General features: G+C 42.4%; 2 protein-coding genes across 24 annotated transcripts; one reads left to right on the top strand and one right to left on the bottom strand.

Moving 5' to 3' along the window:
• Positions 1-27,103, bottom strand: LOC137837556 (tRNA dimethylallyltransferase). Of its 23 annotated transcripts, XR_016520427.1 has the most exons (9): positions 26,927-27,103; positions 26,802-26,852; positions 26,237-26,381; positions 10,294-20,128; positions 10,150-10,219; positions 3,886-5,401; positions 3,548-3,787; positions 3,260-3,390; positions 2,233-2,401 (listed from the first exon to the last, which is right to left on the bottom strand). XR_016520427.1 is itself a non-coding variant. In XM_090301372.1 (8 exons), exons 7-8 carry the CDS (start codon positions 2,233-2,235, stop codon positions 238-240), a joined length of 507 nt encoding a protein of 168 aa, XP_090157498.1. In that variant the 5' UTR covers positions 2,236-2,401; positions 3,260-3,390; positions 3,548-3,787; positions 3,886-3,950; positions 26,237-26,381; positions 26,802-26,852; positions 26,927-27,080; the 3' UTR covers positions 1-237. The 23 variants fall into 23 exon arrangements, 10 of the variants coding, with proteins under 10 accessions (XP_090157498.1, XP_090157499.1, XP_090157500.1 ...); XM_090301372.1 differs by lacking the exons at positions 10,150-10,219; positions 10,294-20,128 and adding an exon at positions 1-343 and having other exon boundaries at positions 1,835-2,401; positions 3,886-3,950; positions 26,927-27,080; XR_016520432.1 differs by lacking the exon at positions 3,260-3,390.
• Positions 5,398-8,229, top strand: LOC150028022 (uncharacterized). The gene has a single exon (XM_090301489.1). The coding sequence runs from the start codon at positions 6,640-6,642 to the stop codon at positions 8,227-8,229; it is 1,590 nt and encodes a 529-aa protein (XP_090157615.1). The 5' UTR covers positions 5,398-6,639.

The following is a 27,103-nucleotide window of genomic DNA, read 5'->3' as shown; positions in this document are numbered from 1 at the left end:
TGAAGGAATACTAACTCATCTTTCAACAAAAAATATATTCATATTACACTGTATTGCCAGCACCAAAAGAAGTAACAATGTTGTTAAGGGGAAACATGGGTATCATTTTCTTTAGTGCTTTCTCTAAAAAAAAGCCATGCTGACATGAAAGTTAAAGATTCAACATATAAATTGACTACTATTTTGAACAAGGAATCAAGCCATTTTTGTATATTTGACAGATAGAAAGAAAAATGACTATGGTCCTCCAAGCACAGCATTCTCAATGTCTTCTCTGCTTAAAGCATAACTAAACCTCCTCTCTACATCTTTTTCAAGATTCCCTGGTCCACTCTTCAAATACCTGCACCATTTATTATTAATCATTGATATTAACCTTCTAGTTAAACTTCATTATGCACCACCAATACAATGGGACTACTCAATCCATAATTACCAAATATTTCACACTCATCTTGTTATTAGAATACCAACAATTTACTTTGTAATCAAACTTCTTGATCTGTAGATAGTATCCACAATGAATATGACAAATTAGAGGATGTAAAGGATAAAGCATCGATGAAAGGAAGTTCAACTCTAGCACCTGCCCCCTCTCTGTCCCCAACAGACAAATTAGATATCGACAACAAGCCAGTCACAAAAATGCAGACAAAAAGTTTACTTTCAATATTGTCTAGACATTATCTTCAATGTCTTCACTAAAATCAGCAGAATCTAATAAACATTTTCTCAAATTCAATAGACATTTATGTAACATTAACATTCTTCTTCTTCTTCTCCTTTTCAACTAGTGACACTTCTCAGATCCAATTATGTATCAGCTCAACTTTTCTTCAATGGAAACAAAAGGCATTCATGTTTTCAGTTTTTTGCGAGCATTCTGATTGACACACCCTCCTAACCCTTTTAGAAAAATACAACCCTTGAGGCACGGAAGGGAATGTTTCTCCATACAAAACTGAGATAATTACATTGGATCAGTGATAGAAGAAACATAAAAGAGGAAAGGAGCAACCTCCACATCTTTCTACTTTCATTACCATAGTTGCTCCTCTCTCTTCCTCAAAAAGCATAATCCTCCTTCCTTTTAATAAAAAAGAAACCTCTCATCTTTAACCATGTAACACATTCTATGATCAAACTTTAAAAATTGTGAGGAATACTTGAACATGTGGCATGTCCATTTTAGAAAAGAACGTGACTCTTAAACAGTGGAATCTGAATTCTTTTACATGCTTTGAGAATAGCATTTGGAATTTTAACGTCACTACTTTTTTTGCTGTTAAACATAATTTAGCTTGTCAACTGTTTTCAGTACTTTGGCAGATGTATATATTTATATATACAATGGACAACTTCTCAATTTATTCCTTATACTGAGAACAAAAAGAAAGGAAGGGTTGTCATAGTTTACTTTTGCTCACCATCGTTACTACTATACATAATGTTTCTAGATTCTCTCTTTTTCACTGCATCGACACATTATTTTCAAACGGATAATAAATAATAAAAAGCAGGAAAAATAAAACAAATTTCATGTATGATTCGATCTACTAGTGTAAATGCCAAAATTGAACTAGCATACAAAAAATTTAAAATAAAAAACAGCAGTCACCATTAATAATGATAAAAAAATTAAAGCAATTGATAAAGTTTGAATCATTTGTGCATTTTGCAGTGTTAGTTTACCCAACTTAATGGCTGTAATTTACAGAAATATTGCTCCATGCACATAACAATGCAAAAGCAAGTTAATTTACAATGAAAAAAGAGAAATCAAATATTGGTTGAAATAGCAAGGTAGAAGGAAGCATAAAAGAGAGGCAAGCACCTTATGTAGAGATCAGTGACATCAAGGGAGAGGTGGGCCTGCCAATCGGGCTTGTGAACCAGCCAGAGCGCCCTATCGTCCTTGCTCTGGCAGAAGCCCAGGCTTCGGAGCCAGGCCTCAATGCAGGGTAGGCTGTGGGAGTAGAGAGGCTTCGACTTCTCCGGCAGCTTCTGCAGCCAATGGTCCTCCGGCGGCGGCGCCTCCGCTTCCGCTTCAGGAGACTTGCAGAGAAGCGGGGCGAGGAAGGTCTGTGTTCGGAGGGGGAAAGAGAGAGGGTGGGGAAAGGGAAGAAGAAGGGGTTTGGGGAAGAGAGGGAACTTTTGGGAAGATAAAGTGAGAGAGGGATTAGAGTTTGGGAAGGTTGAAGAGGAAAGTGTGGAAATGGACATGGACACAGACATGGATGAAATTGGAAGAGAAATGAAGAAGAAGAAGAAAAAGCAGAAGCGCAGAAGAAGAGAAAGAGGTTTGGTGAAAGAGACGAACACAGTGGTGAAAGGAGAGTGTTATCCTGCTGCACAAAGAGGTTTCTTTCAGTTATTTGTTCTAATGAATCTTCGTTATCACCTGCACGTGCACGGCACGGGAAATGCTTCACACTTAGATTTGGGTATTTGGTCACAAATTCTTTACTAACAGTACATTTTGGATCATTTAAATCTGGATAAATGATTATTATGAAATGTAATGGCTTTTAAATATCTTAATTTATCATTATATAAAATATATAAAAATACCTTTTATTTTCTTCTCTAAAGAAAAACAACAAATAAAATTATACTCTGTAATCATATTAGTATTATAAATTTTAATTACTTGTTTATATAAGAACAATTTTTCTGGATAAAAGGTGCAATATACAAATTATTTTTAACTGTAAAATAAACAGGAGCTTAATTTGTCCCTTCCAACCAACGTTTTAAGGAGGGTTAGCTGTAGAATGTATTCTTTTTTACTAATCAATAGTTTTTAAAAATAATCTAATTTATGTAAAATATTACTACGATTGAAGATAATTTTATTTCTTATTAATTAAGTTATAACAATCTGGAACTTACATACATTATCTTTGACAAAACTAACTGAAAAATTAGTTGAATGTTGGTAAATTGAAAGACATTAAATTAACTTACTAAAATCAGAAATGTTTAACAAAATTGTATATTAAAATAACTAAAAACGTAGAATAATAAATATATACAAATTTATATGATATTTTTTATATTTTTTTATTATATGGTTAAAAATACACTGTGAGGTACCTATAATTTTTGTTTTTAAAGTTATTTTTAACTTTTGGATATTTTTTATTTGGAGATTAACTATTTTAATTTAATTTTTTTAGTTTTAATATTTGGCAAAGGTTTGGAACTAAATTTGCACAATTGTGATCCCTCGAGTAACAGAAGTTGAATTAAACCTTACATCTTCATAGCAAACTTCGTTAACTTTTTGCTAGTATATAACAAAAGCATCAATGTTCTTGGACAAGTTGTCTGAACAATGACCCTTTCTCTTCATCAAGGTATTTGGTTCATCATACTCTACCAATTTTCCTGTAAATGCAATCATAAGGTTCTTTTTCTTTTTTGAAGGAAAGAAACAAATGATCAAGCATATTATTAATTTTCTTTCCCTGATAAAAGTTCAAGTGTGAAAATCAAGTAAATTGAAATGTTTACTTTACCTTGTAAATAGGTAAATGAAACGTACCATCACTGATTGAAAGAACCATAGTGCAATCCATCACAGTTGGTATTCTGTGTGCTACTGTTATTACTGTACAATCAGCAAATTCAGTCCTAATGGTTTTCTGCACAATCAAATCAGTTGCATTATCAATTGACTCTGTAGCTTTCATCGAGCACCAATATCTTACTACTTCTCAATATAGCACGCCCCAAACAAAATAGCTGCCTTTGTCCCATGCTCCCGTTTGATCCATTTCAACAACTGTGTAACAATTTAACATTGTTCATTACTAATTGCTAACTTAGAAAGTACTACAAATGCTTGCAACATAATTATGATAAAGACACTTGGAAGTGTACATGAGGAGTTTAAGCTCTCTCTTCTTTCTCTTGCACAACTTCTCGCAAATGACATTCCCAAGAACCTTCATGTTAAGCAACAAAATTAGTCCACTTTTGCTAAGTGAAGCAAAAACAAATAGAATGCAAACAAAGTTTTGTTGAACATGGGAGCTTTGATGTTTCAAATTCATGATGAAGCTTGAAGTTGTGCTGCTCTTTGTTTTGGGTTTAGTCTAGGGTGTTTAGAATCTTTTTAAGATCTTTCCTAGTCTCTTGCACAAAGCTTGCTCAATCTGTTTTGTTAAAGAAAAGGTGTTTTTAATAAAAGAGAAAAACAATCAGTTGAATTATCGAAATAATCGGTTGTTTGTCACTTGGTTTGTTTGGAGGTTTTAAAACTGTTTTTGACTTGGTTATGTAACTGACAACAATTAAACCGGTTAAAACGACTTTTCAACCGATTGATTGTAACATTTCATAACAACTTTTTGAAAACCTGTTAATCTGTTTTGGATGTGAATCAAAGTTGTTTTGGCAATAAATGTTGTCTTAAATGACTAGTTTTTTGTGCTATAAATATAGCCTTTCTTTCAAAACAAAATACACAAGTTTATATCAAACAAAGTGAGATTGAGATTGATTTGAAAGAAGTTTTTCAAAAGTTTTGCAAGATTGTTGTTAAGTTGTGCACAAGGTCTAATCATAGGAGTTTCCTGGTTTCTGTAATCTCAGGTGTTTTCTATTCCTTTCATGATTCTTGTAATTGTACTTTATTAAACTTGTAAGTGTGTGTGAAATCTTGTAAAGTCAAAGGGTGTTCTGACTAGAGATGTGTGTGTGGAAAGAGGGTGAGTGGTTCTTGTGGTTTCAAGAGCACCTTTTTGTGGCTGTGTTGGTGAAATATGTGAGTGATTACTAGTGGAACCCAGTGGTTGTTCTGAGAACTGAATGTAGCTCAAGGTTGAGTGAACCAGTATAAAATTGCTGTGTAAATCTTTCTCTCTCACTCCTTATAACTATTTGTTTTAATTCTACTTTTGCTACTACCATAAACAATCGGTTAAAACGTATTTTCAACCGATTGAAATTCTGCAAACAGTTTCTTAATCATTGTTTCATTGGTTTCTTTAACTGTGTTTATCTGTGAATTGTGCTAAAGTTTCATTCCTAATCAACTTTTGCGAAAATCTTTGACAAACAATTCACCTTCCCCCTCTTGTTTAAGCCATTAATTCTTACTAGTTTTGCCTCCCATATATCTTCATCAGAATGTTGAGACAAAGGGTCCAAATTGTATCTAACAGTTCAATTAAAAAGGGTAGGATCCTGATGTATAACACCAAAACGTGACCTCGAATAATGTTTATGCCATCCACAATAATTTTTCCTCCTGCTGGCCCCACAAGACGAAATAAAGAACCAATAAGACTGGACTTTCCACTGCCTGTCCTGCCACAAAGTCCAACCTTGTGTCCTGCTTTAAATGTGCATGTGATTCATGGAGTATAAGTGGTCCATCAGGCCTGTATCGTACCTGTCTTAGTACATAAACAAGTAAATTATTCAATTCACTTCAACATTACTTTTTCTAAACATTATACTCCATATTCTAAGTATGAACCAATTACCTGCAAGTCGTTTATTTGTATTTCACCTTCCTCTGGACAATTAAAAGGAGGGTGTTTTGTTTCTATTACTTCTTCAGCCTCACTTTGTATATGCATATATTGATTTAACCTCTCTACAGATATTATGTAATTTGCAAGACTGCATTGACTTTGAATTGAAAATACTAACTGAAAGTTTAGGGTAAGGCCATAAGAGAGAGCCATGCCAATAAATCATGGGAGAAAGGTTACTGCAAATAAGAAGCTTGCTTCAAAAGTGATAATGATTTTGTTGAAGATAAAAGACAATAATTTGAAGATAATTGGAATACACAAACAATTATATTATAGAGATTACAATGACAAAGTCTGACCAGATGTAAAAGTCCCAGGTGGAAACAAGACCATCCAAAGTGCTGAGAAGGTAAGAACAACTGCAACTACAAGTTCTAAACTTAGGCTCAACCACTCATTTGAGGCAAAGCTATGGAATGGAAGAAAGGACTAGCATTGATGTCTATGAAATCAAGATTCTTTACAAAATAACGATATTCCTCCTCAAAAGCCCTTATTGTCACAACTCCAGCACAGTTTCATCAACATGATTAGCTTAAAGGATTTTGTTGTGCCATTCATCCGCATTACTTCTTTATCAGAGGCAAAGTAATATCTCTATTAAAAAATAAACAAAACTTACCCTGTTTATGATAGAAAATAGAAATGCTGAGGTACAACTGGGCCAGGAATATGGTCCTAAGCCCAAGAATTGGAGAGTGTATGAGAGGAAGAATAAGAGAGGGGTCAAGAGGAATGACGTGGCCCTGAATCAGGCTTGATATGTATGGAGGATATAAGGGGTATAAGCATTAGTAATATATATAGGTGGTTAGAGGAGAGAGAGAGTATCGAGGATTTTGTTAGAAGTGGATTCACTGTAAACGTGAATTGTAGAGGCCCTGTGGCTCTGGATTGGTAGCTTGCTACCAATTACTGTTAGATTGTTATTTCCTTATTTTTCCTGTTGAGATACACGATATTAGTTACCTGATTCAGGAATCCTAAAGGAGATATCCTTTTTCTTGCTGATTGTCTCTGTTATTTGATCTGCATTCCATTAAATTGGTCCGACCTGCCGGATAAAGACCCAGCCCGGAGAAGACCGTCGATGCCAAGGAAGCCACCTACGCCTAAGATGGGTGATCGGATTGACGCTTTGGAGACCCAAGTGGGACATGTTACCTCCACGCTCAACGCATTGGTTCGACAGATGCAGCTCCAGTCCGAACAGATGCAGCAGCAGAGTCTAGTTCTTGCGAAACTAAGCAAACTGAAGGAGGGAAATAGAGAAGGAGAGGCATCGAGTGGAAACTCGGGTGGTGATTCGCCTTCGAGTGAGTCTCGACTCGCCGGGAAGAAGGTGAAGCTTCCACTGTTCGATGGCGAAGATCCAGTGGCTTGGATAACTCGTGCGGAAATATATTTCGATGTCCAGAACACACCGGAGGATATGCGGGTGAAGCTTTCACGTTTGAGCATGGAAGGTCCCACGATCCATTGGTTCAATTTACTGATGGAGACGGAAGATCAACTATCATGGGAAAAACTCAAAAGGGCATTGATCGCACGTTACGGTGGCCGGAGATTGGAAAACTCGTTTGAAGAATTATCCACGCTCCGTCAAACTGGAAGAGTTGAAGAGTTTGTTGAAGCATTTGAATTGCTTTCCTCGCAGGTGGGTCGATTGCCGGAGGAGCAATACTTAGGATACTTCATGAGTGGGTTGAAACCTCCGATCCGACGAAGGGTGAGAACTCTGAATCCTTCTAATCGGATGCAGATGATGAGGATGGCTAAGGATGTTGAGGAGGAGATTAAGGAAGACGATGCCGAGGGTGAAAAAGCTGTGGGGAAAAGGTTTGTGGGCCGAAGAGAAGAAAGTGGGCTTAAGTTCAGTAGTGGGTTTAACCCGACCCAGAAGGACATGAATAGACCCGGAAACTTAAGTTGGCCCAACCCGGCAAAAACAGGGAGCTCTTTTGGGTTGAACGCGAACCCAACTTCATCGCTGAGCTCGACGGGACGGAAGAGCGACGGCGACCGCCGCGGTAGAGCTTCGGAACGGTGGCGGGGAGTGCGAAGTGAGGAGATGGAGGAACGGCGAGCAAAGGGGCTTTGTTTTAAGTGCGGTGGTAAGTATCACCCAACCTTGCACAAATGTCCTGAACGCTCCCTACGTGTGTTTATATTGGGGGAAGGAGAAACAGTGAATGAAGACGGAGAAATAGTAGCGTTGGAGGTAGAAGATGCTGAGGAGGAGGAAGAACCAGAGGCGGAGTGCAAAATTATCGGGGTTCTGGGAAAGATGGGAGAATATAATACCATGAAGTTGGAGGCACAATTAGCTGATGTGGTTGTGGAGGTGTTGGTCGATAGTGGAGCTAGCCACAATTTTATTTCACCTGAATTGACCTCCGCCTTGGGACTACCAGTAAGCCCTACTACTGTTAAGAGAATCAAGCTTGGGGATGGCCATCGGGTTATGTCCGAAGGCACGTGTAAAGGAATTAAGCTTTTTCTGGGGTCTAGGCTCTTTGTAATAGATGCTCTGGTGTTGGAATTAGGAGGGTTAGATGTGGTTCTTGGTATATCATGGTTGAGCACATTGGGGAAAGTGGTAATGGACTGGAAAAATTTATCTATGCAGTTTTGGCATAATGGGGAGCTGGTAACATTACAGGGTCAAGGAAAAGGATAGGTTCGACATGGCTGTCTCAATTCCTTCTTGACAGGCCAAGAGCGGGACTGGAATGGTGAAGGGTGGTGGACTCAATTGGAAGAGAAGCAGCATGCAATGGAATTGGGTCAAAACAGTGTGCGGGAAGTATTGGAGCGGTTTCCTGCAGTGTTTACAGACAAGTTAACACTACCTCCAGTAAGAGATCAGGTGCATAGAATCATTTTGTTACCTAATTGTGGTCCAGTCAATGTGCGGCCATATAAATACCCTCACCACCAAAACTCTGAAATTGAGAGACAAGTAGCGGAGCTGTTGCAGGCAGGGGTTGTTCAGCCCAGTATGAGCGCTTTCTCTAGCCCCGTCATTTTGGTCAAGAAGAAGGATCAAACATGGCGGATGTGTGTGGATTATAGAGCTCTCAATAAAGTAACTATCTCGGATAAATACCCTATACCCATTGTGGATGAATTGTTGGATGAATTACATGGGTCAACAATTTTTTCGAAGATTGATTTAAAATCAGGGTATCATCAGATACGTGTGCATGAGAATGATGTGCATCAGATACGTCTTCATTCAGAGAGTTTTGAAAAAGTAAGTGAAGATTTAAGAAATTGATAAATTTTAATTATTTAAAGTCATTTATTAATTAACATTTTTTTTTAATAAAAAAATAGGTTCATAAAAAAGGCTATTAGAGTGTGGGAGTTTATGACTAATGAAATAAGTCTAAGCCTTTTCCAATTTTAAATAATTTAATATTATTTGAGCCTCTTATTTATGACATTTGAATCAGAAAAAAAGAGCCTTATTTCAATACAGCAATCAAACTCAAAGGAGAACTATACATTTCAGTAGATGAAAGGTTATTAGTGTAATTTATTATAAGATCATATCAGTCATAAGAATTCATAGGTATTATGCTTCCTTTGTTTTCTTTCATTATTTTAAGCAGAGAAATCAGTTAGTGATGTTCAAAGGAAACAAATAGGAAGAAGGGGACGTAAACCAAAAGTTCATTTTGATGGGACTAGCTTGAAGCTTGAATATGGATAAATAAATAGCAAAGGGATTTCAGCAGATGATATCAAAATAATTAATAAAGAAATGCAAATATTCTCTATTTTATTGTAATTAATCCGTTATTTATTCATTCATATTAAAACTAGTCTCATCAAAATGAACTTTTGGTTTACGTTCCAATCTTTTTTTATTTGTTTCCTTTGAACATCACTAGTTTCTCTAACTATGTTAGATGGAGTTCATTAACAAACAATTAAAAATAATGAAACAAAATACGTATATAGATTCAAAAATAAACAAAGAATTTTTATGAATGAAGACTATGATCTTATAATAAATTACACTACAAATTTGTTGTACTGAAATGTTTTCACTAAAATAAGGCTAAATTTTCCGATTCAAAATGTCATAAACAAGAGGCTCAATCAAAATTAAATTACTTACAATTGAAAAATAAGACTGAGACTTAATTCATTAGTCATACATTCTAACATGAGACTTAATTCATTAGTCATACATTCTAACAGCCTTATTATGAACCTATTTTTAAAAAATAAATGTTAATTAATAAATGACTTTAAATAATTAAAATTATCAATTTCTTGAATTTCACTTATTCTTTTCAAATTTTCTAAATAAACATTTTTTTATTAGTTTTTTCAAATTTTTTACTATAATAATGATCATTATTAGCCAATAAACCAAAAAAGCAAAAGTAGAAACATGAACTAGGATTTTCAATAAGAGTTCAAAGGCATTGGGTGGATATTTGAGAGTCTTAAGATCTTTTTCAAATGTGACAACACCAACATTAACGTCTTCGAAATGGTACAATATATCTCAAAATAAGATTAACAAAATTAATTAATAAATAATATAAAAACAAAATAAATAAAAAGTGTTACATGTGTTCACCTCTTAGTTTGTGTTAGTTTTCTCTTAGTTTGTGTTAGTTTTCTACCGTAGGAATGGTTTGACCTTGTTTCTACATTAAAAAAACAAAAATGTAATGTGTGATATCTAATTCAATAATAAGCAATGTAAAATTTATATATATACCTCAAAAACAACTTCCATGATTTCTACCTCAAAAACAACTTCCATGATTCCCAAATATTGAGCCATTACTCCTGGATGGAAAACAAGTAAAAGCAATGTTGAAGTGATTTAAAAGTTAGATTTCCATGGCTTCCACTTGCTCTTTTAGCATTGTTTCCATTTCCTCTTGCATTCTTTCTTTTATCCTTTGAAGTTCAACTAAGCATTTCTTTGAACTTTATCAATTAATTTTTGTATTGCAACTTGAGTTTTAGATCCTCATAAGTCAGAAGGTACAACCCTTTTTTTATATGTGTATACATAGCCATGTCGTTCTTTTCCAAAGACTTGGAAAAATATATCCTTTAGGGTTGAGTTTTTTAGTTGAATCTTCTAAATGAAAAACAATTTCATCCTCATGTTTTGAATAAAAATGAATGAATATAACAAGAATCATATGCAGTCACGGGTTGAGATAATTAGAGAATGCAAGTTGCCAATAAGTAAGAAAAGGACCAAATTCAGTATTGTACCGCCCTGGTAGTCGGAAATGATGACGTGGCATCAAGCTATTGTATAGGCGTGTTGATAGGACGCCTGGCTGGCAGAAGGGAAGGAAGTCGGGGGGCTCGTGTAGTCGCCAGTTATTAAGTTGGCGTGCTCCGATCTCCAGCACACCAGAACCGGCAGTCACCGGGTTAAAGATGAAGTCGCCAGATGTAAACCCAGGCGACCAAGTGATTAGAGATCGCCGAAACAAGGACTTCGCCGAAGATGAAGGCAGATAGACATTTCCCAGCTGGCCAGAGGATGAGGTCGGGGGACAGCTTACTTGAGCATATACGGTGAAACATGTGGTGCAGATCATGAAGGCGGCCAGCGAGACCACAGGGAAGGTGCGTACGAAGGCACCCGAACTCGCCATCCAGAAGAGATCACGCTCCAAGGCGACTATGCACTGAGTAGTATCATGCATAAGTAACTTAGCCAAAGAAGAGTCGGAAGTAGCGCCCAAGTCAAGGATGCTCCAGATGATGGCACGTGTACAGCTGGATGCGAGCCACGTGTCCATATGTGTAACTGCCAGGAGAGAGAAAGTATCCAGGTATATAAGAGTTTCCAACGAACTTCTGAGGTACGCACGTTCAGATTGTCTTCTTTACGCTTGCGAGTCTTGAGTATATTGGGAGAGAACATTGCACAGTTCCTTCAGAGTTCTTAAGTTTTACTCTTAGTAATTAGTGGTTCAGTCGCTGACTTGGGCGTCGGAACGTGATCGGCCGCAGCGGCGCCGTTCTGTTCTTTTGCAGGTTCTTGAGGTGAATCACGGTGAAAGACGGAGGTTGACGCGGCGCAGAAGTCGATACAAGTTTGACGAGGCAAAGCTCCAGCGTTCTGGTCAACAGGCAGGATCATCAGGCGCCCACCGTGGGGCCGTGTAAAACCTGTTCCCATCCACATCGTGAGTTCTTGAAGGTTTCTGCAGTTTCTGTGTGGTTGTGTGCTGGTGCAACCATTGTCCGCTGTTCATCTAGGTTTCGTTCGGTAATTTCGCGTTTTCCACCGTTCTTTTGGGTTTTTGTTCGGTGAGGTGAAGTTTTCTGCTGATTGCGCGAGTTTCGTTCGGTGAGATCTGAGTTCTTTGGCTCGTTTGGTTTTTCGTGGGAGAAGCATTGGTTTTTGGTGGAGTTGCGGGTTTCTGTGAAGGTTCGTTGTGTCCTTGAGGTTTCTTTCGAAGTTTCGCGAAGTTCTGACCGATTGATCGCTGAATCGATCATCGTTGAAGAAGGTGTTGTTCACCGCTCTCTGTGATTTGTCAAGTTTTCATGAGAAAAATGAGAAGCAACCGTTCAAGTCCAGTTGCGCCTGTTGCTGCTGAAGGCGCCATGACTATGGCGCAGATGGTTGAAATCATGCGTTCGCTGCAGGCGAATGTGGAAGCCTCGCGTATAGAGCAGGCAAGAATGCACGAGGACCTGGTCGCCTCTCGGGCCAGGAATGATGAGCTTAGCAGAGTGACTGAAGAACTGCGTCAAGCTCTTCAGGAGCAGCAAGGGCGTCCAGTCGCTGAAGAGGTCGCGCCGTCAACGCCGCCTCGCGTTTTTCCTATGCCTTTCGCTCAGGCGATTACCGACACGCCTATCCCTGCGAGTGTGGTACCTGTGAAGGCTGTTTTTACCGGCGTGGAGGATCCTGAGGTTCATCTCACCACGTTCCATACGCAGATGATGCTGTCAGGAGGGTCAGACGCCGTGTACTGCAAAATGTTTGTGAGCACACTCCAGGGAACGGCGCTGGAATGGTTTGTGAACCTGCCTACAGCCACATAACCAACTTCCAACAGTTTTCAAAGATCTTCGTCGAGCAGTACATCGTGAACAAGGCACCGCCCAGGGTGTCTTATGACTTGTTCGACATAAGGCAGTATCAGGGAGAGTCCCTCAGGGACTACCTGAATCGTTTTGGGGCGCAGATGGTCCGATCGCCGGCCAAAGATGAAGAGATGCTGGTCTACGCATTTAAGAAGGGCGTGCTGCCGGGACCATTCTGCGAGGCATTGATCAGGGCTCACCCTGCCACATTTGCTGAGGTCAGGCGACTTGCGGTGGCCCACATCGCCGATGAGAGTGAGGTTGCCGAGAAGAGGGGAAGCGTGGCTCCCGCTAGGCCACGTGCCCAGACCAGGATCCAGCCCCAGAGGGTGCTGGAGACAGCGGCGGCCAGGAGGGATCAGAGGACTCGCCATCCTTATGACCCAAGGAAGAACAAGGGCAGGGGCCCAGGGCGCCCTCAACCAGCACGCCGGGAGTACAATCGCTCGCCAAAGCACAAGTTTGTCATGGGATTGGCGGACCTGATCGCCATGTGCTGGGACCAAAGCCAGACGCCTGGTGTGAGTTTCACCAGGGCTTTGGCCACACCGTGGATTCGTGCTTGGCTTTAGGATACCAGCTCGACGATCTGGTCAAGAGCGGGTTCCTAAACGACTACTTGCTGGACAGAAGGACGGGGGGCGCGTCGAGCTCCCAACCAGCAGGTGGTGAGGCTCAGCAGCACGAGATGCCTACCCACGGGGAAATCCACACCATTGCAGGAGGTTTCTCGGGTGGTGGGTGCACCGCGTCACAGAGAAAGAAGTATGCGAGGTCTGTGATGACGGTGGATATGTTTGAAGACCACTCGCCGGATGTGGACATTACGTTCACAAAGCAAGATCTTCGGGACGTTGTGCCTCATGACAACGATCCCATAGTCATCTCGCTGATCACAGCAGGAAGGAAGGTCCACAGGGTTCTGGTGGACCAAGGAAGCTCGGCAGACGTGATGTTTTGGCCGACTTTCATGCCGTTGGAGCTACCCCTTGACTAGCTGAGGCCCTATGGAGGGTGTTTGTATGGTTTCGCTGGTAACCAGGTGGAGGTCAGGGGGTACATTGAGTTGAGGACTACGTTTATAGATGAGGCGGGTTCGAGAACAGAGAAAATCAAGTACCTTGTCGTGAACGCTCCTTCAGCATACAACATTCTGCTGGGAAGGCCCACGCTCAACAGAATAGGCGCTATACCGTCGACCCGACACATGAAGGTGAAGCTGCCGTCTATGGAGGGGGTGGTGATCACCATCAAGTCCGACCAGAAAGAAGCGAAGAAGTGCTATGAGAATAGCCTGAAGAACAAGAGGTCGGTGAGTTACGTGACAACCACCCCGCCTCCTGGTGTGAAGCCCAGATCGACGGTAATAGAAGAGACCGCCGGAAGTGACGTGGTGATGGTGGATGCTGAGCAGGGGGAGGGGAACGCCAGTTTAGAGGAAGAAGAGGCAAGGAATCGCCCTGAGGAAGCGAGGGAGCTGGGAATCGCCAGGGCGGTGATCGCCAGAGAAACCAGGCCAAAACCCGTCGAGCAGTGGCTCGAAAGAGAGATCAGAGGAAAGATCTTCAAGCTGGGAAGATCTCTGGAGGTTGAGCTCCAGGACCAGATCGCCAAGGTGATAGAACGGCATCTGGATGCGTTTGCATGGTCCGCTTCGGACATGCCCGGGATCGATCCCGACTTCTTGTGCCATCATTTGGCGATGGACAATCAGGTCAGACCGGTACGCCAGAGGAGAAGGAAGTTCAACGAGGAGAGGAGGCAGGCGATTAGAGACGAAACACAAAACTCCTCGCTGCAGGCCATATCCGGGAGGTGCAGTACCCTGATTGGCTGGCCAATGTCGTACTGGTGAAGAAGAGCAATGGGAAGTGGCGCATGTGCGTCGATTTCACTGATCTGAACAAGGCTTGCCCAAAGGATTCGTATCCTTTGCCAAGCATAGACGCCCTGGTGGACAGTGCTGCAGGGTGTAAGTTGCTGAGTTTCCTGGATGCTTTCTCGGGGTATAACCAGATCAAGATGCATCCCATGGATGAAGAAAAGACTGCCTTCATGACCGAGAGGTCGTGCTACTGCTACAAGGTGATGCCTTTTGGGCTGAAGAACGCAGGGGCCACGTACCAGAGGTTGATTGATCGAGTACTTGCACCAATGCTGGGAAGAAATGTGCAAGCGTACGTGGATGACATGGTCGTGACCTCGCCAGAGAAAAGCAAGCACGTTGCGGACTTGGAGGAATTGTTCACTACGATCGCCAAGTTTAGGTTGAAGCTGAATCCCGAGAAGTGCATCTTTGGCGTGGAGGCTGGGAAGTTCTTGGGCTTCCTCTTAACTGAAAGAGGAATAGAGGCCAACCCCGACAAGTGCGCCGCCATCTTGGCGATGAGGAGCCCGGCCACCGTGAAGGAAGTACAGCAGCTTACAGGTCGGATGGCCGACCTGTCTCGCTTCGTGTCGGCTAGCGGAGAGAAGGGCCATCCATATTTCCAGTGTTTAAGGCGGAATAACAAATTTGCCTGGACGAAGGAGTGTGAGGAAGCCTTCGTCAAGCTTAAGGAGTATCTGGCGAGCCCGCCGGTTTTGTGCAAACCACTGATGGGAACCCCTCTCAGGTTGTATTTTGCTGTAACTGAGAGGGCGGTGAGTGCGGTGCTCGCCCAGGACCAAGATCAGGCTCAAAAGCCCATTTATTTGGTTAGTAAAGTGCTGCAGGACCCCGAAACGAGATATCAGGCCCTGGAGAAGGCTGCACTGGCAGTAGTCTTTTCGGCAAGGAGGTTACGCCACTATTTCCATAGCTTCACGATACTGGTGATGACCGACCTGCCCATCCAGAAGGTCTTGAAGAAGCCCGATGTTGCGGGAAGGATGGTGAAGTGGGCAGTGGAGCTGTCGGAGTTCGATATTAAGTATGAGCCCCGAGGTCCGATCAAGGGACAAATCTTCGCAGACTTCGTGGTCGAGCTCTCGTCTAAAGCGGCACGAGTTGAAGGGGCTGATTTCCGTTGGGTGCTTTCGGTGGACGGATCGTCGAACCAGCAAGGTAGCGGTGCTGGAGTCATCTTGGAGGGACCCAACGGCGTGCTGATCGAACAATCTTTGAGGTTTGCCTTCAAGGCCAGCAACAATCAAGCAGAATATGAGGCGCTGATCGCCGGTATCTTGCTGGCTAAGGAGATGGGAGCCAGGGTGCTGATGGCTAAGAGTGACTCGCTGTTAGTCACGGGACAAGTAACAGGCGAGTTCCAGGCTAAAGATCCACAGATGGCGGCTTACCTGGAGTTTGTACAGGAATTGAAGAGTTCCTTTGTCTCCTTTGAAGTGGTGCATGTGCCCAGGGAGCAGAATGCCCGAGCTGACTTGCTAGCCAAGCTCGCTAGTTCAGGCAAAGGGGGTAGGCAGAGGACGGTGATTCAAGAAACTCTGAAGACTAGAGCATTTGTGGCAGATCACCTGGTTCTTCAGATACGCAAATCGACGGAGAAAGCGGCAAGGAGTCACAGGTCTTTGACTCAAGAAACCTTGAGATCGCCGAGAATAAGAGCATGTCGGGAGGAGTGGGTGAACATGACGCAGGTCTGCGCGACCCATGAGCCAGACACCTGGGTGACGCAGTACAAACAGTGTCTGGCGGATGGCCTTCTCCCGCTGGATCCGACGGAGGCTAGGAAGATAAAGAAGAACTCTAGCAAGTTCACAATGATTGATGGCGAGTTGTATAGGTTTGGGTTCACTCACCCACTCCTGGAATGTGTGCATGGCGAGAAATGTACGAGAATTATGGCAGAGCTCCATGAAGGGATATGCGGAAGCCACGTCGGGAGTCGAGCTCTGGCCGCAAGGACTCTCCGTGCAGGTTACTACTGGCCAACAATGAGAGAAGATTGCAAGAAGTATGCGCAGTGCTGCAAACAATGCCAGCAGCACGCCGATTGGCACAAGGCGCCTCCCGAGGAGTTGAAGTCGATTTACAACCCTTGGCCGTTTCATACATGGGGAATCGACATCCTAGGACCATTCTCGCTGGCGATCAGGCAGATGAAGTACTTGGTGGTGGCGATTGAATATTTCACCAAGTGGATCGAAGCAGAACCAGTGGCCCAGATCACCGCACACAAGATCGAGGGTTTCGTGTGGAAGAACATTGTGTGCCGGTTTGGTGTGCCCAAGCGCCTGGTGTCGGACAACGGGACTCAGTTTGCAAGTCACCTGTTGAAGAAGCTGTGCGAAGGGGTGGGAATTCAACAAGTATTTGCATCCGTCGAGCACCCTCAGACGAATGGCCAAGTAGAGTCAGCCAATCGGGTGTTGCTAAGAGGTTTGAAGAGAAGGCTAGAGAAAGCCAAAGGAAGCTGGGCTGAGGAGGTACCCCGTATAGTCTGAGCTTACCACACCACCGAGCAGTCAGGAACCCATGAGACCCCGTTCAGCCAGGTCTATGGATTCGACGCAATGATTCCAGTAGAAATCCAAGAGAGCTTGCCGAGATTCCAGAATTTTGTAGCGGAAGACTCGAATGAGGAAAGAAGGCTGAATCTGGATTTGCTGGATGAGGTCAGGGAGGAGGCGAGATTGAAAGCTGAGGCGGTGAAGAGAAGGATTGAACGAAGATATAACTCGAAGGTGATGCCAAGACAGTTCAGAGAGGGCGACCTGGTGATGAGGAAGGCCCACCAGTACGAGATGGAGAATAAGCTGTCGCCTAAGTGGACGGGACCGTTCAGAATAACCGAAGCACTCGGGAACGGCGCCTACCGCCTAGAGACATTGGAAGGAGGGGCGATTCCTCGCACTTGGAACGCCACGCACCTCAAGTTATATTACAGTTAAGAACTTTGTAAGTAAAAACAAACACGAAGAGCTTTACAATGTTTCTGTTAAAACAGTTTGGAGGGGGCACTCTTTTTTCCCTAAGGAGGGTTTTTAATGAGGCCGCCCAATAAAGAAGAGTTTTCGAAGCTTAAAGTTGTTTTAGATTGCATGCTTGTTGTTTTCCGAAAGTTTTGAAGAAAGACCCTATCACTTATATGTGATTTAAGGCGAGTTAAAGTTATGGTGCATGCTTTCTAAAAAGTTTCTAAGTCCCCATCGTCTTTCGGCGATTGGCGACCTCAGTTAAAAGTTAAAGTCCTCATCGTCTTTCGGCGATCGGAGGCACCAGATAAAAGACCTCAACGCCCTCGCGCGTCCTGAGGCGAGATAAAGACCTCCTCGCCGTCGAGCGAGTGCAGGCGAGGAAGAGTAAAAAGTTCTCAGTGCTCCCAGAGGAGAGAAGATGTAGCCTCTGGGGCAATGTAGAGGCACCAGCAAAAAGTCCTCAGTGTTTCTGGGGGAGAGAAGATGTAACCCCTGGGGCAATGTAGAGGCCCGAGATAAAGACCTTCTCGCCGATGAGCGAGTTCAGGCAAGATAAAATCCTTCTCGTCTCGAACGAGTTCAGGTATGGTGTAAAGGGTGGAAGAAGTTTGGAGGGTGGCTAAGGTAGGTTCGAAGAGAACGCCTAGCCACCCGGTCTTTTGTTCTAAAGCTCAGGGAGGTAGAGAAGGATCCGAAAGGCGCCTCTACCCCCAGATAAAGAAACAATGGCCAAGTTGTGAAGGCAGGAGGAAGTTGATATCGCCAAGAGTCTTTGGCGACCAGGAGAAATTCAAGCAATAGCGAGAAAGTCAAGACCCGTTTTGATAAGGCAGGTCAGATGAGCTGTGTCTTGAGCCATTAGTTGGGTTGAGGTTCGTTATTTGAAGAGCGATTTCGCGCTAAGGTTCAGTACCCTGTGGTTACAAGTTGTTAGAGTGTTATTGTTCGAAAACTGATGGTTCGAGGCGGATAGTATACGATTGCGCTTACAAAGTTACTAAGTTAATTTCGTTGAAGTGAGGAAAGATAAAGCAGACAGAGAAGTTGCAAGAAGAAGCACAAAGACTTTATAATAAAGTATAATCAGTTCAAGATACATGAGCAGAAAAGGGAAAATTTGTTACAAGCAAATTGGGTAAGAGAGAGGCAGATGAGTAAGTGGTGAAGGAAGCAGCGAGCAGCTAGTCTTCAGAAGGGACAACCTTCCCGTCCACCACCTCGTTGTTCAGCGACACCATGGAAAGATCTAAGTCAGGGTACAGACAGGCGAATTGTTCTCGGGCAGCCTCGAATCCAACAGCGAGAATCTGGGCGGAGCTCAGCTCAAGTTCTTCAATCTGTTTCTTTGTTCTGCTGCTTCAGCTCTTCAGCTTGTTTCTTGAGTTCTTCGATTGTTTCCCGAGCTTGAAGAAGGTCTTCAGTAACCTTCTTGGATTCCGCCTGCGCTTGGGCCAGCTGTGTGGTGATCTTCCCATGCTCCTCTTTGGCCTCGGCGAGTTTGGCCATGGTGTCGTCTCTCTCCTTTTCGACCTTCCCCAAGAAGACCTCCCGATCGGCTGACCTCTTCTCGAGGGTTTTTACCTTGGTGGCATCCGCTTTGATCAACGCCTCCAGGTCAGCCACTTTGACGCGATAAGGGACCAGCTTGCTCTCCAGCTCGATCTTCTCTTGAGCTAAGAGCTGCACCTTATGGCATAAATCGGTGGCCTCCTTGCGTGCCTCCCGAAGCTCGGTGCTCATGGCATCCTCCACTCAGGAGTGCTCGAGCTCCGCGAGCATGAGATTGCAGGATAACTTCTCCGCCTCGATCCTGATTAGGCGATTCTCCTCTTGGAGCACGGAGATGTCATCCTGGAGCTTCTTGTTGGAACTCTCCACAGCTTTGGAAATGATGGAGGGGAAGTCCTCCGCCATCATCTTGAGTTTTGCTGAGAAGGGTTCCCACACCCTTTTTACCTCAAGTGAGAGGTTTGCTCGTGGGGGCACCAGGGGAGCTTGTTGTTGGTTCTCACCGCCACCTTCTTGAGTTGGTTGTTGAATGGGTGCTTCTTGGCGTGGTGGCAACGTCGGGGATTCGGTGATGATGATAGGCGAGTTGTGAGCACCTTCATCCCCGCCTGGTGCAGCATCTGCGGTTGAGGCGTTTGAAGGAGGGCCCCCTCCAGCTGATACATAGGGCGTGGAGGCGCTCGGGGAGTTCTCCATGAAGTTGGGCTCGGCGGCCTCAACCACAGGAGGTGCAGATGCCAGAGGAACTGCTTGGACTGGCGAGGTGGGAGCTGGAGCAGGAAGCAGTGTGGGAGGTGGAGCTGGTGTGGAAGGTGGTGAAGAAGGCGCCACCCTCTTCCTCTTGGTGATAAGGCCATCTTCAGTCGCCTCATCATCTTCTTCGTCATCCTCTTGGACCACCTGAGGGGTTTTCCTCTTTGGCTTCCTGAGGAAGAGCTTTTTGCGCTGTTGGGCGGGCTGGGCCTCTGAAGGAGTTGGGCCTTTAGGGGGCGATCTGCCCTGGGCAGCAGCGATCTCCACCACTGAATTTGGCACGGTCTGGGAACCCGACGCCAACCCATGGGCTCGGGCGAGCGCCCTCAGTTCAGCCAGTTTTCCCTTGCCCAACATACGATCTGCATAATACAAAGATACATGGGTTAGCTCAGAGAGAAGGATAAACACATAAGTCAGTATGCAACAAAAGCAGATAAGTGGTGCAGAAAATAAAACCAAAGTCTTGTGCACAACAGACAAGACGCCCAGAAACAATTAGCAGAAGTAACGTCAAGTGTAATGACTTAGACACTGATGTGAGCTCTAACCTATGCGAACTTCGAGTTGATCTTCGAAGAACTCGAAGGAGATAAGCGCAGTGGTGAGGAAGGTGATATTGGCGCCTGCCACGCTCTTCCAGAAGAGGCACAAATCCTTGTCCAAAGCACCCATGCTGTCAGGACTTCTTGGCATCCTGAAGCTTCCCTTGGCGTCTTTGTTTCCCTTGTTTACCCAGTACAAGGGAAACCCGTCGAGCATCGAGGCATCCTGGTCGTTTTGGCGTACTTGGACAAATTTGCCCTTCCAATCCTTGTAGGATTGCTGGAAGATAAAGAGGATCGACCTCCCAGCAATTCCGTTCAGACTCACCCACAAGCGATCTCCCGGGTGTTTGGCTTTAAAAAGAAAAAGAAAAACGTCCACTGACGCTGGCAGCCCCAGATGGTCGCACATGATCTGGAACGCCCTTACGAACGCCCAGCTGTTGGGATGAAGCTGGGCGGGGGCGATATCGAGCTCGGTTAGCAGCTCTCGCTCGAAACGGGTGAAGGGAAGTCGGAGCTTCACCTTCTTGAATAACGTTGTGTAGAGGAAGCAGAACGACTCGCCACCGCTCACTTTGTCGTCAGCACAAATCGGCTCCTCAGGGTGGCAAGGCAGCACGGTCACCTTGTTGTCATGCTCCTTGTGAAAGGAAAGATCCGACTGATCCCCTTTCCTTAGTCGGAGTACCGCCGTTTCGGAGTTTATCGAGGACGTTTCTTTCAGCAGTGCCGAGCTGGCCCAGGGGTATAGCTTTTTGAAGTCTGGGGAAGGAATGGAGGCTCCTCCGGCGACTAGGGGAGTAGCCTGAGCCAGGTTAGGGTGGGAGGTTGCAGGCCTCTCAGCCTGGGAAGAAGAAGCACCAGGTGCTCGTGGTGCGTTGTGAGCTTGAGACGAAGGGTTTTGTGACGAGGGAGGAGGATTCGCGGTGGTCTTTGTTCGAGCCATCGCGGAAACTGCAAAGGAAAAAGAAAAGGAAAGGTGATCAGGGTCCGCAGAGGCTGACTCGATCGTGAAAAAAGGGTGAAAAACGAACGAACGAAGGTTCGTTGTAACGAAGACGAAGCCCTAAGTTACGAGAAAGGAGAAATAGAAGAAACAGCCCACAGCGTATGCACCAGATAGTTAATGGATGATGCGAATCGGTTAAAATGCAGGAAAAATCAGCAGAAGAAGTAAAGGGAGTACCTTTTTATGATCGGAAGAACGATGAAGGAAGTTGAGGATTCAGGAGGTTGCAGAGCGTCGTGAGTTTTTGCAGAAGAAGCTTGAAGCGTTTGAGAAAGCAAAGAAGTGATGGAACAGTAGAAGTGAAATGGGTTTAAGGGTTTTTCGAATGGGTTTTGGAAGCGCAAACGACAATTAAGGGTAACCGTTGATGAAGCCACGTGTCGAGCGATTGGAGGAGTGTTTGGTGGAGCGTCAGGAAAGCAGAAAGTACAAACGTTTGGAATTCTGCGTCAGCGCCACGTAGATCGGTATTGACGTGACTCCTTTAGTCTTTTCGCTGGACAAGTCTTCGCTTAAGACTGGGGGACTTGTGTACCGCCCTGGTAGTCGGAAATAATGACGTGGCATCAAGCTATTGTATAGGCGTGTTGATAGGACTCCTGGCTGGCAGAAGGGAAGGAAGTCGGGGGGCTCGTGTAGTCGCCAGTTATTAAGTTGGCGTGCTCCGATCTCCAGCACACCAGAACCGGCGGTCACCGGGTTAAAGATGAAGTCGCCAGATGTAAACCCAGGCGACCAAGTGATTAGAGATCGCCGAAACAAGGACATCGCCAAAGGTGAAGGCAGATAGACATTTCCCAGCTGGCCAGAGGATGAGGTCAGGGGACAGCTTACTTGAGCATATACGGTGAAACAGGTGGTGCAGATCATGAAGGCGGCCGGCGAGACCACAGGGAAGGTGCGTACGAAGGCACCCGAACTCGCCATCCAGAAGAGATCACGCTCCAAGGCGACTATGCACTGAGTAGTATCATGAATAAGTAACTTAGCCAAAGAAGAGTCGGAAGTAGCGCCCAAGTCAAGGATGCTCCAGATGATGGCACGTGTACAACTGGATGCGAGCCACGTGTCTAGATGTGTAACTGCCAGGAGAGAGAAAGTATCCAGGTATATAAGAGTTTCCAACGAACTTCTGAGGTATGCACGTTCAGATTGTCTTCTTTACGCTTGCGAGTCTTGAGTATACTGGGAGAGAACATTGCACGGTTCCTTCAGAGTTCTTAAGTTTTACTCTTAGTAATTGGTGGTTCAGTCGCTGACTTGGGCGTCGGAGCGTGATCGGCCGCAGCGGCGCCGTTCTGTTCTTTTGCAGGTTCTTGAGGTGAATCACGGTGAAAGACGGAGGTTGACGCGGCGCAGAAGTCGATACAAGTTTGACGAGGCAAAGCTCCAGCGTTCTGGTCAACAGGCAGGATCAAGTATATACAATGCTCCAACATTGATCTAAAGATCATAGCATTCCTAATTGTTATCATAAGAATTACATGAAATTAATGGTGTTGACATGCATAAATAGTTCTCTCCTGTTTTGCCTCATACGCATATTCTTCAAGGTCAGTAATGGGAACTAAATGAACTGCTTTTTTCCCTTTTTCCTCATTTCAAAGACAAAAGTCATTTAGTGTACACGATGAATGGGGATAGAATGAGTAAAAAAAGAGTAGGAAATCGATAAATACCATACCAAAATTTAAATGTATAATATATGGAAATTAATCAAAAGAGATTTTCAAACTAAATTCATCTAACAAGTTAATGTGTCAATGAATTAATTGTGTTTCTAATTATCAATTATTAGTGTTTGGAATGCATTTTCTCCATATTATTTTAGTTTAATATGTTGAACCAACTTTGTACTTTAACTTCATTCTAGTTATTAATATATATGACTAATACTTTAATAAGAGTTACCCCTTCTTATAGTTAACCTAAGAGGCACCAATCTCCTGAAGGCTCTTAGAGCTCGCAAGAGGGTTGTGACAATTTTAAGTTTAGCCTAAGTTAACTTACATAGCTTTTGCATGATTGGTTAACATTGGCAATGGAGGTCATTTATGTAGAGACTACAAAAGGAGACTGCAAGACACACTTATTCACAAGTTGTTGCATCTAGGGCTACGGTATGCATGATAGGTATCAAAAGTTTAGTGATAAAATGATTTATAGCTTAGCATAAGTTAGTCTAAATAGCATGTGGGTGATTGGATAACACTAGCAATGGAGGTCAGTGATGTAGAGCAATGTTGTTAAGATCGCAAGTTTAACTCATACGATTCAATGAGTTTGGAGGAAAAGGCGAGGCGACTCGAACGAAAAATAAGAGCGATAGCAGATAGGAGCGAGTAGGCGTGTTGCTCGGTGAATCAGAGGATTGTTGGACCGTCTAAATCCTCCTACTTGTCCCCTTTTCTGCTAGGGTTAGTAATCAAGTCAGAAAGAACCCCAAAAAACCAACTCCCGAAACAAACCCACAACCATCGCTCGCCACCACACTTGCCACCATTCACGTTCGCAACACTGTTTGTTCTCACACTTGTCGTCGTTCTCCGCTCTCTAATGCTTGCACTCGCCACTGCTGTCGCTCGTTGTTGTTCACTCTCACTACCCATTGTTCTTCTTTGTTCCTCTCTGTTTTCTACCTTGTTTTATAATGAAGGAAGCACTGAAGGTTAGATAATAGGAAGGATTACATAGGATAGTTTATTAGTTGTTTAATGCATTTTTATGAATTATCAACCTACTTTTAGTTGTGTGTAATTTGAATATTATTTTGGTTAAACCAATAACTGTTATTCTTACTCTTACAAGTCGAGTAACAAATTTATTTATTTTTTTCCGATCCTCGAGTTTAACAACATTGGACTACATCTCATCAATTATAAATTTTATAATTTAAGTATTACATATAGTTGAAGATAAAAGGTTAGTGAAGTACTAAGAATGTTTTCAGCATGATCTTCTAGTCTTTTCCAAGTAGTGAAAGTCATAGGAGCTAGGTGTGCATTCCTAGCTAATGTCCCCAGATAATTACTCAATGTGCTCAATAAGTACCAACAGGTTGGCCAAGAGCACTAAATTTAACGGGTAAATGCTCTTCATATTTCAAACCATAAGTCTTGAGACATTTGGTAGGGTCTCTTTTTCTTTTACTAGTAGACCCTGCTAATTAAGTATAAAATTAAGAAATTAGTACATTGTCTACTAGACACATATAGTAACATATTACATATTTGAATAAACATATATAAATAACTAACCAATGTGGTAGAGAGAAGTTTATATTCTAAATAAATTGATATCTGGAAAATTATTTTTATACACGGTGGGAGATGGTGATAAAGAAATCTTGTATCCCAATCACATACAAAGATATGAATAAATATTAATACTAGAGTAAATAGAAGATATAATCAAGGATGATTTATGTTCGTTTTACAGAAACTAGATCAAAGGGATTGATTATTAACTCATACTAACTTTTAGAATTGATTTAAACCTAATTCACTCTTGATTTTGATGTAGTATTAGAGCTTCACTTATATATAATTCAGAATGGGAATGACTAGTTTAATAAAGCTGGTCCTCCCCGGTTTCTGTTTATACTGAAAAGAAAAGACCAGTGGAGGATAGGATATGTGTTGCCCAATAACACATAATAGGCTAACAAGTATTCTATAAGACAATGAGATTGACTACTCACTACATACATCAACCTGGACATATTCTACCTTGACCAATTAAAAATGATGGATGTAGTTATCTATTTATAATGTAGACCATTATCTTTTCTGTTAATTTTATCAATCATGTATTAAGATTGTTAATTTTTGTTGTTGAATAGTATACAGTTAAGCAAAGCAGGTACAGGTTCCTTGTTTCATTTCAATCAATCTCTCTAGTTCTTTAATTCTTATAATAAAATCTTTGTTAATCTTTCTATGACAAAAAATTTAAGGAGCCCTCGTGACCAGAGTAATAGAAACCCTTGTAAACGTAAAATTGTATCTTCTTTTTCATCTCCTAATCAATTTTCTATTGATTTTCAACAAGAATAATAGAAGACAGCTTCATGTCATTGTGCTAAATAATGTTGAGTAAATGTGTGTCAGCCCTTTAATTTAAATATGTTCATCTTGGTCATATTTTATATCCCTTTCATTCTCTTTTGCTTAACATAAACATTGCACATTATTAATAATCCTATGTCTTGATAGCTTAGCAATATCATTTAGCAAAAAGCCCAACCATTGAAAAGTCTCATGTTATAATTTAGAAGACAGTGGAGCAAGTAATCATTTATCTAAAATATGTAGATAGTTTACAAGTATTAGATTTTGTTGTGAAGAATGAACTGAGAAAATTAGAGAATAGAGAAGGGACATTTTGGTTGCAGCCTTAACCAAAAGGAGCCAAACAGAGCAAGGTGATTGTGCACCAAAAGTGGGATCTAGCTATGACTAGCTTTGTGGGTGTTGTTGTGGTATTGTAGGAAGGGTCACATGGTACAGTGACTGCACACTGAATGGAGAAAAGGAAACAAAGAGTTTTGCTTCCTAAAAGACACTGAAACATTATAATTATTTTCCAACACATGAAGTGAATTTTATCCTTTGCACCGACCCAACTATTATATTATTCACTCCACACTTTTCTACTTATTCCCCCATCCCCACACCATTCCTTCAATCACCACAATCAAAATCATGTTTAAACCAATGGACTGACAAAAAAAAAACTGGCTCAGCTCAGACAATAAAAGGACAAAACAGAATAGATCAAGTATGACATTATAAGATCAAAAAAATGATATATCAAGTATGACATTATAAGATCGAAAAAATGATAGATCAAGTATTATATATAAGAAAGGCATCACATTAAACTAAATACTGAACAGGTAAATCAAGTATTACCTCTATTTTTTTTCATCTCAGCTTCAAGAATTGCCTTCTTCTTGTTTTCCAAGCAGCAACCTCTGAGAGATGGTTTTGAGCTCTCTTAAAAGATCAAATTATGCTTGCCTTCGTACTCTAGGAAATCGAGATTTTCTATAAAGCACTGTTTTGTTGTAATTACTGTTAGTATCTTGGTTGTATATCTATCCTTGTTTTTTCATGACATTTATTAGCATGAGGTATTTATTTATGTTAGAGAGAGTGAAAAGAAACACAACACACCCTATGTAGAACTAAGCATGTATTAACTTAGTGTATTTAGATGTATTAACCAACATCAGAATCAACATATTTTGTACCAAATCAACGACAGAATAGCTCAAAACAAAATTATCAGCCGTTCAATACGAAAAACAAACAAAAATCAATCATTAAAAACGAAACAGCAACGAAAAAAACATTAATCCAAGGGTTCAAATGTGAGAGTCACTACGATCAACGTCGATCAAAAATCAAATAAAAACGAAGCGAAAATGAAAACGAAAATAAATAAAAAAATCAAAATAAAAACAAAAAACCCTACCTGATTAAGAACAGCTTGAAGCATGTGATACTGAAGATCAGATTCAAGTAACTGCGTTTGGCATCGTCACCATGTTAGTCGCATGCACGAGATAAAGAGCATATTAGAGAACGAGAAAGACTTACCTTGATTTGAGCGAGGAACGAGACAATGAGACGTACCAATTGAACGAGACTGAGAACGAGACCGAGAACGAGAACGAGACTGAGAGCAACAATGAGAAAGAGGAAGGAGACTGAGAGGGAGGAGAAGTCGAAGAGTGCAGTAGACGAAGAGACTGAAGAAAAAAGAACAAAAGAGAA

The sequence above is a fragment of the Phaseolus vulgaris genome, chromosome 4 (assembly GCF_051622355.1).
Source record: "Phaseolus vulgaris cultivar YP4 chromosome 4, ASM5162235v1, whole genome shotgun sequence".
Classification (NCBI taxonomy): Eukaryota; Viridiplantae; Streptophyta; class Magnoliopsida; order Fabales; family Fabaceae; genus Phaseolus; species Phaseolus vulgaris.
Note: the sequence above shows the minus strand (reverse complement) of the source record. Positions and strands in the feature narration are given on the sequence as shown.